Genomic DNA, 12252 nt, shown 5'->3' with positions numbered 1-12252 from the left:
GTTCTTAAATTGATTTGGGATATTTTATTCCTTGAAAAGGCATGTTTGTTATCATTAAAACTTCATTAGCAGTGATTTAATTCCAATCAGAAAACATGTTCCCCTCACCCCCATGGGCAATGATAGTCTTTGTTCCAGCAGTGAAATTGTAATATAAGATATTGCTTCACTTTGTAGTATGGATGCAGGACTAGGGATGTCAGGTGGTGGCCCAAGAACTTTGGGGTAGGGCAAGAGGCAGAAAGGTCAACAGATTATATGCCGACATCACATCCAGGAAAAAAACACCTCGGATATAGCATCAGTGCACTAACTGATGGTCTAGAAAGTCTACAATATTAGAGTCGGCACATAGCCCAGCATAATTTCCACAAACACATACACACACACCACTGTTTCTCCTACCTTCCTGAGATGCAGTTGTGGGTGGAGGCCCTTCCCTGGAAGACTGTCCATCCAAAGAGTGTGCTGGGTAAATCCACACAGGACTCAAGGGAGAAGCAGTTCCTCAGTTTGAGCAAGAAGGGACACTGGAAGTTATATTTTGTCTGTAGTCATAAAGACAGACAGTGTGATGCAGTGGTTAGAGTGTCTGATCTGGAAGGCCCTCTGTCCTGGAAGCTTACTCTGTGACCTCAGGCTAGTCATATACACTAATTCCAACCTACCTCACAGGCTTGTTGTGAAAATAAAATAGAGAAGATCAGAATATGAGCAACTTCAGGTATCCACTGGGGAGAAAGGTGTAGTATAAATGAAGTAAATAAATAAAGATCTAAAGTTGGGGTCAGTTTTCCACCTAAGCAACCTGGGCAGACACACTGCTACAGCTTCATTTGTTCCCAAACAGCAGCTGTGTAGGAGGAGGTAAAAGGTATAACTTACCTCTGTCATTGCCTCTTAGAGCCACACCAAGGCCCTTTCCGCACGGGCCATAAACGGCGCCCTGGGGACGGCAAAAACGCCTTCCCCAGGGAGCTGTTTGCACAGGCGGCGCTGCAAAAATGCAGCAGGTCCGACCTGGCTCCCCTCCCCCTCCCCCAGGGTGGCGTCAGGCCGCCTCCAAAAACATCCCTCCTGGAGGGAGGTTTTTGGAACAACAGCGCATTTCCGGCGGCATGGTGGAAATGACTTGTCAGACCCCTGGAGGTTGGAGGGCAGCGTGGGTGGGTCTACGGAGGCCAGCAGGGCGACGGAGGCGACGAGGTGAGTGGGAGAGGGACGGGGAAGAGGCGGCTCCGCACGGCCTCTTTGGGGGCCGCTCGCACACTCTCGTGCGAACGGTCCCCGCTTCCTGCCGGTGGGGAAGCGCCCTTTCCCCAGTGCTGAATACATTTACTACATTTTTTAAAATGTGATAGTCCATTTTTTAAAAAAAATGATGATGATTACCACACACATACACAGATACCATGTGGTAAAATTCCTAGTGGCATATGGAAATGGTAGCACTATGTAGACTAAACTAAACGATATCCCTTGACTGAGTCTGAATGTCTTATGATTGACATGGAGTGATTTTACTCTGTGAATTTCTGTTTGAAAAAGATTGGTTTTTTAATTCCTGTGCCAACAGCAGCCAAAGTACAGGTTAATGATTTGCTTGCTAAATGACTTGTCAGACAGTATTTGCAGGACAAGTTAATGATTTGATCACATTTGCTGACTATTTATAGTTAAAGTGAGCCATTGTTCTGAGAAGCTGGGAGGAGATGCTTGTGGTGAAATCCACAGCTTCTCTACAGAACTGACACTAGAAAATACAAATGGTGCCAAACAAAACTGAAGTAATGGCTCCTATCCTATAATGTGAATGATTTTTACATTTTACAGGACTGACAGAGTTTCTAGTCCAAGGTAAGAGTTCTGTTATTATACTTTGATTACTTCAGCTACATTTCCTCATGTGTTCCTTTTGTTACTTTGGTTTCCCCATGTTTATTGAAAAAATGACAAAACTGAGGCTGCTTCTGCACGGCCACACTGGGGGTTGGGTCAGCGTACATGACACCGACCCTACCCCCGGGGCCTGTTCGCACGAACGGTCCCGGTAACGACAGGGAAGATGGTGCTGTGATGCGCCATCGCCCGATCGACTTACCCCCCCTGCAAACAGCTCCCTAGGGACGGCATTTTTGCTGTCCCTAGGGCGCTGTAAACGGCCCATGCAGAAAGGGCCTAAGTGTCATTTGAAGAGTTTTTATTGATCCCTAGTAAATCAGATTAGTTCCTCCAGATTAATTCCTCCAGCTTCCTCCTATTTTTTTCCCCATAAACAACACTGTTCATAAATTCCAGTGGAGTGTCTATGGTAGCCCAAGTGGTATGGTGGCCAGAAAATTATAATAGGATTAAACTAAACTAGAAGCTAGTCATGAAGCTGACATGGTGACTTTGAGCCAGTCCATCTCTCTCAGCCACATTTTTTTCATAGGGTTACTGCAATAAAATAGAGAAGGGAAGAGCCATGTATCTCCTCGGGTTTTTTTCTGTTTAGTACTTTGAAAAGCAAGAATGGCGGGCGGGGGGTGGGGGTGGGAGGAGAAAAAGAATGAGATCAAAATGTAACAGTTTGTTGCAGACGAACTATAGTTTCTTGTAGTGATTTAAAGACCATTTCTAATCAGAAACATTAAACTGTTTAATAGATAAGACAGCAAATTTCCTTTTTAGAGTGCTGAAACTGGTACAATAATATGCTACACATTTCTTTGTTCGCCTATCCATTTTGATCAAACAGGCATTTTAAACTTTTATATCTATTACTGGTGGGGGCAGGGGAATCAAAAGTAAGTGTATTTAGCAAAATTACTCTGAGATCTGTGACACTTGGGCCCCTTCCGCACACGCAAAATAATGCATTTTCAAACCACTTTCACAACTGTTTGCAAGTGGACTTTGCCATTCCGCACAGCTTCAATGAGCACAGAAAGCAGTTTGAAAGTGTATTATTCTGCATGTGCGGAATGAGCCTTTGTTTCACTGTCTACAACTTCCCTTAATATAACTATTGTATTTTGGTTGGCTTGTTTCTTGCATGTCGCACTGCATCCATCTCTGTCTTGTTTTAGCTCTGTTTCTATACATATATTGAATTTCTTTCTTGTGTGTAATGTTCCTATGCTACATGAATAAAAAAGTAGGGCAATGAATATAATACTCTTACCATATGTAATGGGGAAACAGGTATTTTGTCTTTTTAAAGTGTTCATCTAGCCATAAGATGAGAGTTAAAATGTGTCACTGCGGCTGCAGAACTTGTTTTGTTGATACATCTTGCACAGAAATGCTGCCTCATGATACAGATACATTTCCGGTTAACATTGCCCGCTGAATCCAAACAACAGGTGAGCCCAACCCAGCCAGTTATTGTTCTACGTGACTAATCTCACAGCTCCTTTATAGTCCCCTTGTTACCATAGAGATCTCTCTGTGTTGCCCAACCCAGAAGGTTAACATATCCTACATATTAAATAAACTGTAGCTCTGTAAAGCAAATTCTTGGTTCCTTTGTATAATTACCAGCAAATCCAAGTATCATTACTTTCTTCAGTTTTGGTGAGTTACAAGAGTTTTATTTGGGAAGGATTTTGATCATTATAAATGTGTGAGCCTCACTTTTGATTTTCTGTTTAGTACTTTGAAAAGCAAGAATGGCGGGTGGGGGGTGGGGGTGGGAGGAGAGAAATATCTTGGCAAGCATAAATGAATTAAGCATAGTTACTAAATCCCAATGATGACATTCTCAGAAGTGTCTGGAAAGGTTTGTTTTAAGAAGTTCCAGCATGTTTTTTATTATATTTAAACTTTTTGTAACACAACTGTATGGTTCACTCTGTGGAGGGAAACTGCAAGGTGCCAATAGATAGGGGAGCCCTCCCTTCCTTCTGAGGCCACTGTGTTTCATACTGTATGTCAGCTTCAAGAATGCTTATATCATAGTTCTAAATGCTGGCTGAAAACATGAGAACTTGTTTGTTTGGTCTGAACATATATGGAATTTAGGATCAAGTACTATACTTGTTTCTTATTTATTATTCCAAGTGCTAGGCTTCCCTTCCCTTACCCTAGTTTCAAGGAATGCTTCCTTAGTACTTTCTTTCAGAAATACTCATGGCGGGCGGGGGGGGGGGGGAATACAATATAAAACCAATTTTAATACTTTGCAAAGATTGTATTTTCTACTCACCAGGCCTTGACACATTTTTGTTGACTATAGGAGACAGCCCAAAAATATATGAACCAGATACATTTTTCAGCCTAGGGGATTTCATTTTTTAATGACCACATTTATTTATTATTTTATTTACAAGCTTTATATCCCACCAAAATGGTTAACAAATTAATATCATCATCATTATCATCATATTTATTTACAGTTAACAGACCCATAAAAACATATTAAAAGAACTACCCGTATATATTGGTGTAAAAGTCAACCCGCATATAAGTCGAGGCACCTAATTTTACCACAAAAAACTGGGAAAACTTATTGACTCATGTATAAGTCGAGGGTGGGAAATACAGCAGCTACTGGTAAATTTCAAAAATAAAAATAGATACCAATAAAATTACATTAATTGAGGCATCAGTAGGTTAAATGTTTTTGAATATTTATTTCAAAGAAAAACAGTAAACTAGCTCTGTAAGGGGAAAAGAGGGTCAACAAAAACAATATGGTCTCAACAATAACTTTAAAAGTACAAAAACCTCAGCTCAACCAGCAACCAAGCTAAAACACAAGAGTTAAAATCATTCAAAACTAGATTTTTGGTCAGGGGAGGAATGTTTAGCAGTACCAACATTTCAGAGTATCTTTAGGAAACGCTCCTGATGATACCACCCAGGTTTGGTGAAGTTTGGTTCAGGGGGTCCAAAGTTATGGACCCTCAAAATGTAGCCCCATCTACTATTAACTCCCATTGGAAACAATGGGGGATGGGGCACCCCCTTTGGGGGTCCATAAATTTGGACCCCCTGAACCAAACTTTACCAAACTTGGATGGTATCATCAGGAGAGTCTCTTGAAAAATTTCTGAATTTTTTTGCCACTAGCCTAAAAACTGGGCCCCTGGCGGCCGACAAAGTAAAAACCCTAAAATAATTTTTAAAATACACCTCACTTGCATATAAGTCGAGGGGGGCTTTTTCAGCCAAAAATGTGCTGAAAAATTCAACTTATATGCGAGTATATACTGTAATAATTTAACAAATTTAAAATACATTCTGGAAAAAAATACAAAATTAAAAGTGTTCACATTAAACCTAGTCAATTTATGAGCAATTAATCTCACAATCCAGGCTAAATGTAGAAACCCTCATCCTTGCTGCTACATACAAAAATTTAGCAACCGCAAGAGTAATATTTGGACATTTGTCCTCTAGGAGAGTCTTAACTAAAATTACAAGGGAATAATTTCCCCACCCTGGTATCAGCAGAATTAACCCATCTTGGCGTATATTGTGGTACAATTTGCAAGAAAGCAAAACATGTCTCAGAGATTTTACCTCATTATCATTGCATGGGCAAAATCTTATGGAATATGGAATATCTTGAAAACGACCTCGTACAACCTCAGAGGGGAGCACGTTAAATCTGGCTTTGGTAAATATCACGCTATACCACAGAATTGATAGATTTTTCAAATAATTAGCTGGACTAAATGGGTTGTTATAATTCAGTCCCAAAAAAGAAGGGGAGCAGACAGATTTCCCAATGGTGTGTAAGTAGATTTGTGTTGGGTCTTGAGAGGGGCATACTGGGCAAGTGATAACTGCTGATTAGGGAGAAAAGAAAGGATTCCACTCTTCCAAAGACACAGTGGCGGATGCCGCATCGGCCAAAAACAGTGTGAAAACGGTGTGAAAACAGTGTAAAATGGTTTAAAACAGTGTAAAAGGGTTTACACCGTTTTCACACCGCTGTTTTTGACCCATGTGGAATCTGCCCATCTTCAACAACGTAATAACCTTCATTCTGTTTAATTATTTCCACAGGAAACGTTTCAGCAAGCAAGAAGAATAAATTACTACCATGGCCAAACAAACATACCAAGCTAATCTCCAGTTCCTTTGGGTCTCTTGCATAGTGCAGGCAGTTATTCTTCAGACTATTGATACCCTGACACTGAAGAATGTGGGCATACCAAGCACAGTGACTCCTTATGAAGCAACAAATTACACCATATCTAACAGTTCTGGAATGCCCACTATGTCCGGTCAGGAAGCAGGAAACAAAACCACACTATACAATGCAGACACCAATATAACTGCAATAGGGACTACAACCAGTTTCCCTTCCTCTCTCTCGCCTTTTGCACAAACCACCAACTCTTCTCATACAGAAGCAAGTCATCCATCAGAGATCACAGCAGAAACTATAACAGAGGTGACAGATTTTCCTACAGAGTCCTTTATCAGTTACTCTACACATCAAACCCCTGGTAAAGACTCTGAAGTCACAACTTTAGCTACCGCTCAAAAGGAATCAGCTCAGCCTTCCTCAACTGGATCACTGTCCAGTAGCAATGTGCTGTATGCAGTCTCAGTAAGCCAATTGTCAGGTATGTTTGATGATGAGTTGTGTACACATGATATGTATAACTGATGTTGTTTTTGGATGAGTAAAGATTGGCTGCTTTTCAAAATTGAACTGATACTGTGATGAATAAATGTTTTTTTTAAAAAAAATTACAATGGAGAATATAAATCAAAATTTACAGAATTAAAAAAGAGAAACAGTTATAAACAATCAACCTGCAAAGGAAAAACAGATTTCCAAAACAGCCCAAAGTGTTCCCAAATGCAAACATTCTTGCAGACTGTTTTCCATCCTTTAGATAGACACATTCTGTTAATTAGGCAATTTCCCAGTATTCCAAACTATTAAAATTCATTGCTTAATTGATGTATTCCAAACTGTACAACTCATTGCTTAATTGAAAGGTTATTGGCATCATGACAGTTTTTTAAGCAATACTCATTTTTGCAGCTGTTAATCTGTCAGCAATTGTAAGGTATCTTGGTTTAAAATATGCATTTTGTAAAGGTCATACAACACTATTTTAGGGTTTGGGGTACCAATGTCTTGGTCATGTTTAACATTCTTTATCCGGAAAGTAGAGAAAGATATTATCCGTTACAGGAGTAAGGGATTTGTTGATTTCTACCTGCATTGACAACACTGATACAACTTATCATTACACATTTTATTTAACTCATTCCAAGTTTTTTGTGAATACTATGAACCTTAGCACACGTTTCTAGAAGTCCTGTTGATATTAATGTATTGTTGAAGGCTTTCACGGCCGAAATCACTTGGGTTCTGTGTGGTTTCCGGGCTGTATGGCCGTGTTCTAGCAGCATTCTCTCCTGCTAGAACACAGCCATACAGCCCGGAAACCACACAGCACCCACCTGTTGATATTAATTTATCCTCCTTCTCGTGAGCAGATCTGCTTTGGCAGTGAGATGAAAATCTGGATGTGTGGCACTGGGCAGTCAAATCCCAAATGGTGTGTAAAACAAAATTATCTTAGAAGCTCTCTGACAAGCTTTCAATTCTGTGAGGACACAGAATTATCGACTAGGAGAGTTATTGAAATTTTATATAAATTGCTATTCAGTTGAAATCTTCGATAATTTTATTTTCGGTTATTTCAGATGTTCACATGTTCACATATTTCACATGTTTGATTATTTCACATATTTCACACTAACAGAGTGCCAGATCAGATGAGGCAGTGCGAGTAGCCACTTTTCTCTAAGAGAATAATTAGTGCTTCCTGACCCTTTTTAGTTCAGGAAAACTCAACTCCAACCTGGCTCCTAACACTTGATAACTGGACCCAGAACTCACAGGGCAACAGTGCCTGAGGTACTTAAACAGTGCCTTAAATGTGTGTGTGTGTGTGTGCGCGCGCACGCAAGGACGTAGGTAAGGGGTTTGTTCACGGGTTCAAAATTCCCCCATTACATGTCCAAAGCATATTGTCTCCGGGCGCGCACACGCACACACACCACTGCCTGGGGGCAGAGCTCCACCACCCACCACCCTGCACTCCCCCCCACCAGCTGGGCTACCAACCAGCAGTCCCTTCTGCCCTTCCCTCCAGGGACGCCAGAAGAGACTGCCGTCCCCGGCTTTGGAGAACTGCTTTTATAAGCACTGTGCCCATGGATAGGGCTCTGTGGTGTGGCCACATCCCCACTTGCCCCTGGGGGTGTGGCCTTGCCTCTCCAAGCCCCACCCCCAGCCTCAGTGCTTATAAAAGCAGCTCTCTGAGGCAGGATAGAAGTCTCTTCTGGCCTCCCCAGAGGGGAGGGCAGAAGGGACTGCCAGCTGCCAGCTGGGAGCCCAGTGGGGAGGGGCAGAAGAGACTGCCATCACCGGCCTCAGAGAGCTGCTTTTATAAGCACTGAGCCCCACCCCAAACCCACCCACCAGAAAATCTATACCTACTTCACTATGTGTGTGTGTGATCTAATGGCAGAGATTTGGCAGAGATTTCACAGATTGAAAGACTAGCAGCAAGTTTGAATATCTGTGTGTACACTGAACTTTTGTGGTTTATGTGATAGTAAGATCTCTAAATTATTTAATTGCAGCAGCAAGAGCTCATCTGAAGGATTCAGAGATCATCCTTACTGCTGCTTTTGCCCTCATTCTCACACTGACAATTCTAGGGCTCCTTGTTTATATTCTCAATAAACACAGGATGCAAAGAGCTCAGTATTCCCACCACCAACTGCATGACACTTCTTTTGATACAGGTATTTTTTAATCAAATGTTTCAAAAACTATTTTTTCCTATTTCAATGTGCTCTTCATTGCTATATTAGAATAATTGCTAACCAATTAAACCAAATTTACTTTGAAGTAATCCCAATGATTTATGTGGTATTTGCATCCAAATAAGCATGCTTAAAATTGTAGCTTGATTGCAATTTATTTTCATCAGGCTTTTTGAAAAAGAGATGTTCCTTATCTTGTTCGCACAGCAGCATCTGGCAGCTCAGATTTTGCTAAACATTTTTCAGTAATCCTATAGTGGAACTGTGGTCTTGTAGCCTTGTTCGATATGGTGAACTTGTAAAGGCAACACATTCTGCAGATCTAAACATCAACAGACATATTGTGACATGAATATCTGTAAACTACAGCTTACTTCATCAAGTGCAATTGCTGAGTCTTGTAAACTCGTCATTTTCCTTTAAAAAACATTTCAGAACTACAAATGTCAGGACAGAAGTCTTACATTCTCCTTGTAGTCAGAACCCCTCAAAAACAAGCGGTTTGTTGTGCAATTGGCAACTGAGTGCTTTTCTGCATTTTTTCCCCATTGGTCCTAGCCCCATACTACCGTATTTTAGTTTATCCTGATTTCTGCATGCATTTTTGTACCTTGGGTTTTTTTTTCAGATTTGTTCCCCCCTCACCCCAGTTCTTTTCAGATGATGTTTTTCTGGAAGCCAACTTTGAATTGTCTTTTTCTTCCTGCAAAAAACTTATGTTGTTTTTCTTGGTGCTCCCTATTCCCTCTCACCTCCGATCCACTGTTTGATGATTGGACTGTTGAGGTCAAACCATTCCCTGTCCTTCCCCCACCCCAAAATATCGATATATTGCTGGAGCATTGTGACAAAAGGCTTAGGAAGTTCTCTTAATACTTAGTTTTCACGTTTAAAAAGTATCTATCCCTTTCTGTGATGGAGGTATAAGAACTTTTGCATGTAGTACTCTGATTAATGTGCACAATTATTTCTCTGCAGAATAACACAATTTATTATACCTGTTACTGAACTTTCTGTACATTCATCTTGGATACTGGATACTTGGATACTATAGATACAATGAAATGATAGTCTTAAGTCTGAGGAATCTTTCCTCCATAAGATTTAATTTTTTTCAAACTTTATTTTACAGTGGATAGATATGCTACTCCAGATGATACACTTGTAATATCAGGAGGCTTGTATGATGCACCAAGAATGTATAACTCCAGCATGACAGCACATGAAGATGAAGAGCTTCAAGCACATCCTTTCCCATTTAGTGATCAACCTGGACAATTCAGACTGGAATTCTTTGGTGAAAAAGGAAACAGCATTTCCTTGTCTTATGAAACACTTCAGGTGCCACCAGGAAGCTTATAATGATTGTATGGAGAGATTTTTTAAAAGTGAATTCAGCAACTATTTTATTTATTAAGAGACTAATCCAACTTGATCAAAACAAGAAAATGAAATTCAGGAAATAGTTTTATTGGAGCAAACAAGTGATTCAAATGCATCAGGGGATAAAAAGTCTTCTACTTGATAGACAGTACTTTGTTTTGAAGCTGTCTCATTGGCAGTCTAGTGTTTAGACAAATTTCCTCAGTCTGTTCCAGTCTATTTTTTAAACAAAAATTCACTAACTTTGAAAGCAATTAATTGTCTTTTCAGTTCAACTGTATGTGCAGCTCAGGATATGGGAGACGACTGATATATGGCTCTGCTGAGCTCTCTTTTCTCCTTTCCCCTCCCTCTGAGAAGAACTCTGGAAATCTCCTATAAATGCACCCAACCATCCTTTCTCCCCTGGATACAGAAGGGAAGAAAAAGGGCATTCACAAGTCCTATTTGGATCTGCTCCCATAGACCACAGTTGTTATCAGAATGAGGATCTATCATGCTGTATATTCAGGGGGGAATTAATAGGTTGAATTTAACACTTTGAGTCTTTTCAAAAGAACAAGAACATGCTACTTTAAACATTAGTACAACGAAATATAACAAAACTAGAACTGAATTGAAGTATGGTAATAAATTCAACAGTCACAGAAGCAACACATCTTATATTTATGTAAAGAGTTTTCTCGCTTCTTTCATTTTTTTCTTCCTGTCCATCTTGGAGACTGCAGTCCATTCAGCATCTCGTATCTTTCTCATCGCTGCAAATTTCACAGAAGATCCAGGAGTTTTCTGAGAGGATGGAGTGTAAACCTTTTTTAAAAAATTAAAATAATTTATTTTTGGTAACAAGCATGTTGTAATATTTATTTTGCTTTGAATTCATACTAAATATACCTTTTTTGGTGTTGTGATGCATAGGTAAGAAGCTGGTGGATAATCTTTGGACAATTTTTTAAGCCTTTCTTGCTCTAATGTGATACTCTTGAAAAGAAAATAAGTTTTTAAGTGAATAGGAGCATTTATATTCCATATATAATTGTTTAAACCACATGACACTACAGTTGATTATTATTTAATTACAAACATTTTAATGAATCCAGAGACTGTTTTCCACCAGTATAACTCAATCTAAGTGTTCTGTGAACCAGAGAGTACAAGACACTGAAAATCAGCAGGATTTGATGAAATCACCTTGTTTTATGTCTTCTCTATGAAGATTTTCTATGACTGAGGCTTCATATCTAATGTATCTAGATGTCCATCCCCTTAGGAGAGCCTTTACCTTAGCTAGGTGTGTGGTCATACCATCTGCTGTTCCGGAAGGCAGATATAAGAAGATTCCTTATTCTGAAAGATTATGTCCTTGTGCTAGAGGTGAAGTTGAGACTATGGCTGTTTCCGCATGGCGGCGGAAACGCAGCTCCACCGGCATGAATTGTGCCGGTGGAGGCTCGGAGGCCATTCGCACAGCAGCATGCGTGCGGCCCCAAAGATGTAACGAACTGGAGACGCGGCTCCGCATGGAGCCACCTCTGGTTCATCCAACTCACTCACCTCTCCATTCAGCACAGCTCTGCAGGGCTGGAGGAACATGCCTACGCTACCTTCCAACCTCCAGGGGTCAGAGGGCAGCATAGGTGTGTCCCTAGAGCCCTGTAAAGCTGTGCTGGATGGAGAGGTGAGTGAGGGGAGCCAAAAGCAGCGCCCTCATGCCGGTGCGGTTCGTACTGCGTCGGCGGGAAGACGTCGCTTTTCAAAAACCTCAGGGAGCGAGGTTTGAAAGCAGCGTCTTTGCACCACTTAGGGGGGCCAGGATGGTGCTGCTGCATCGTGCGAACAGCACCCTAGGAACAGCGTTTTTTCTGTCCCTAGGGCGCTGTTATTTGGCCGTGCGGAAACAGCCTATGGGTAATGTTTTCTTCCACTGCCTTTTTCATAAGGAGATATGGGCAAAGATTGTTCTTCCCAACAAATTGTTCTTCCTCCTCAACAAATTTTCTGCCTGTACTGACAAGGTCACTTCGAAAAACTGCTAGCCCATCTAAAGGCAGATGGCAATTTTTTGTGCCTATATAA

General features: G+C 40.8%; 1 protein-coding gene across 3 annotated transcripts; it reads left to right on the top strand.

Moving 5' to 3' along the window:
- Window positions 1-1729: 1729 nt before the first annotated feature.
- On the top strand, window positions 1730-11268 carry LOC125433613. 3 transcript variants are annotated; one of them, XM_048498273.1, is made up of 4 exons: window positions 1730-1857; window positions 5998-6563; window positions 8608-8772; window positions 9926-11268. In XM_048498273.1, exons 2-4 carry the CDS (start codon window positions 6035-6037, stop codon window positions 10153-10155), a joined length of 924 nt encoding a protein of 307 aa, XP_048354230.1. In that variant the 5' UTR covers window positions 1730-1857; window positions 5998-6034; the 3' UTR covers window positions 10156-11268. The 3 variants fall into 3 exon arrangements, with proteins under 3 accessions (XP_048354230.1, XP_048354232.1, XP_048354231.1); XM_048498274.1 differs by lacking the exon at window positions 1730-1857 and adding an exon at window positions 3435-3558; XM_048498275.1 differs by lacking the exon at window positions 8608-8772.
- The last annotated feature ends 984 nt before the right edge of the window (window positions 11269-12252 follow it).

Source organism: Sphaerodactylus townsendi, linkage group LG05 (assembly GCF_021028975.2).
Source record: "Sphaerodactylus townsendi isolate TG3544 linkage group LG05, MPM_Stown_v2.3, whole genome shotgun sequence".
Taxonomy (NCBI): domain Eukaryota; kingdom Metazoa; phylum Chordata; class Lepidosauria; order Squamata; family Sphaerodactylidae; genus Sphaerodactylus; species Sphaerodactylus townsendi.
Note: the sequence above shows the minus strand (reverse complement) of the source record. Positions and strands in the feature narration are given on the sequence as shown.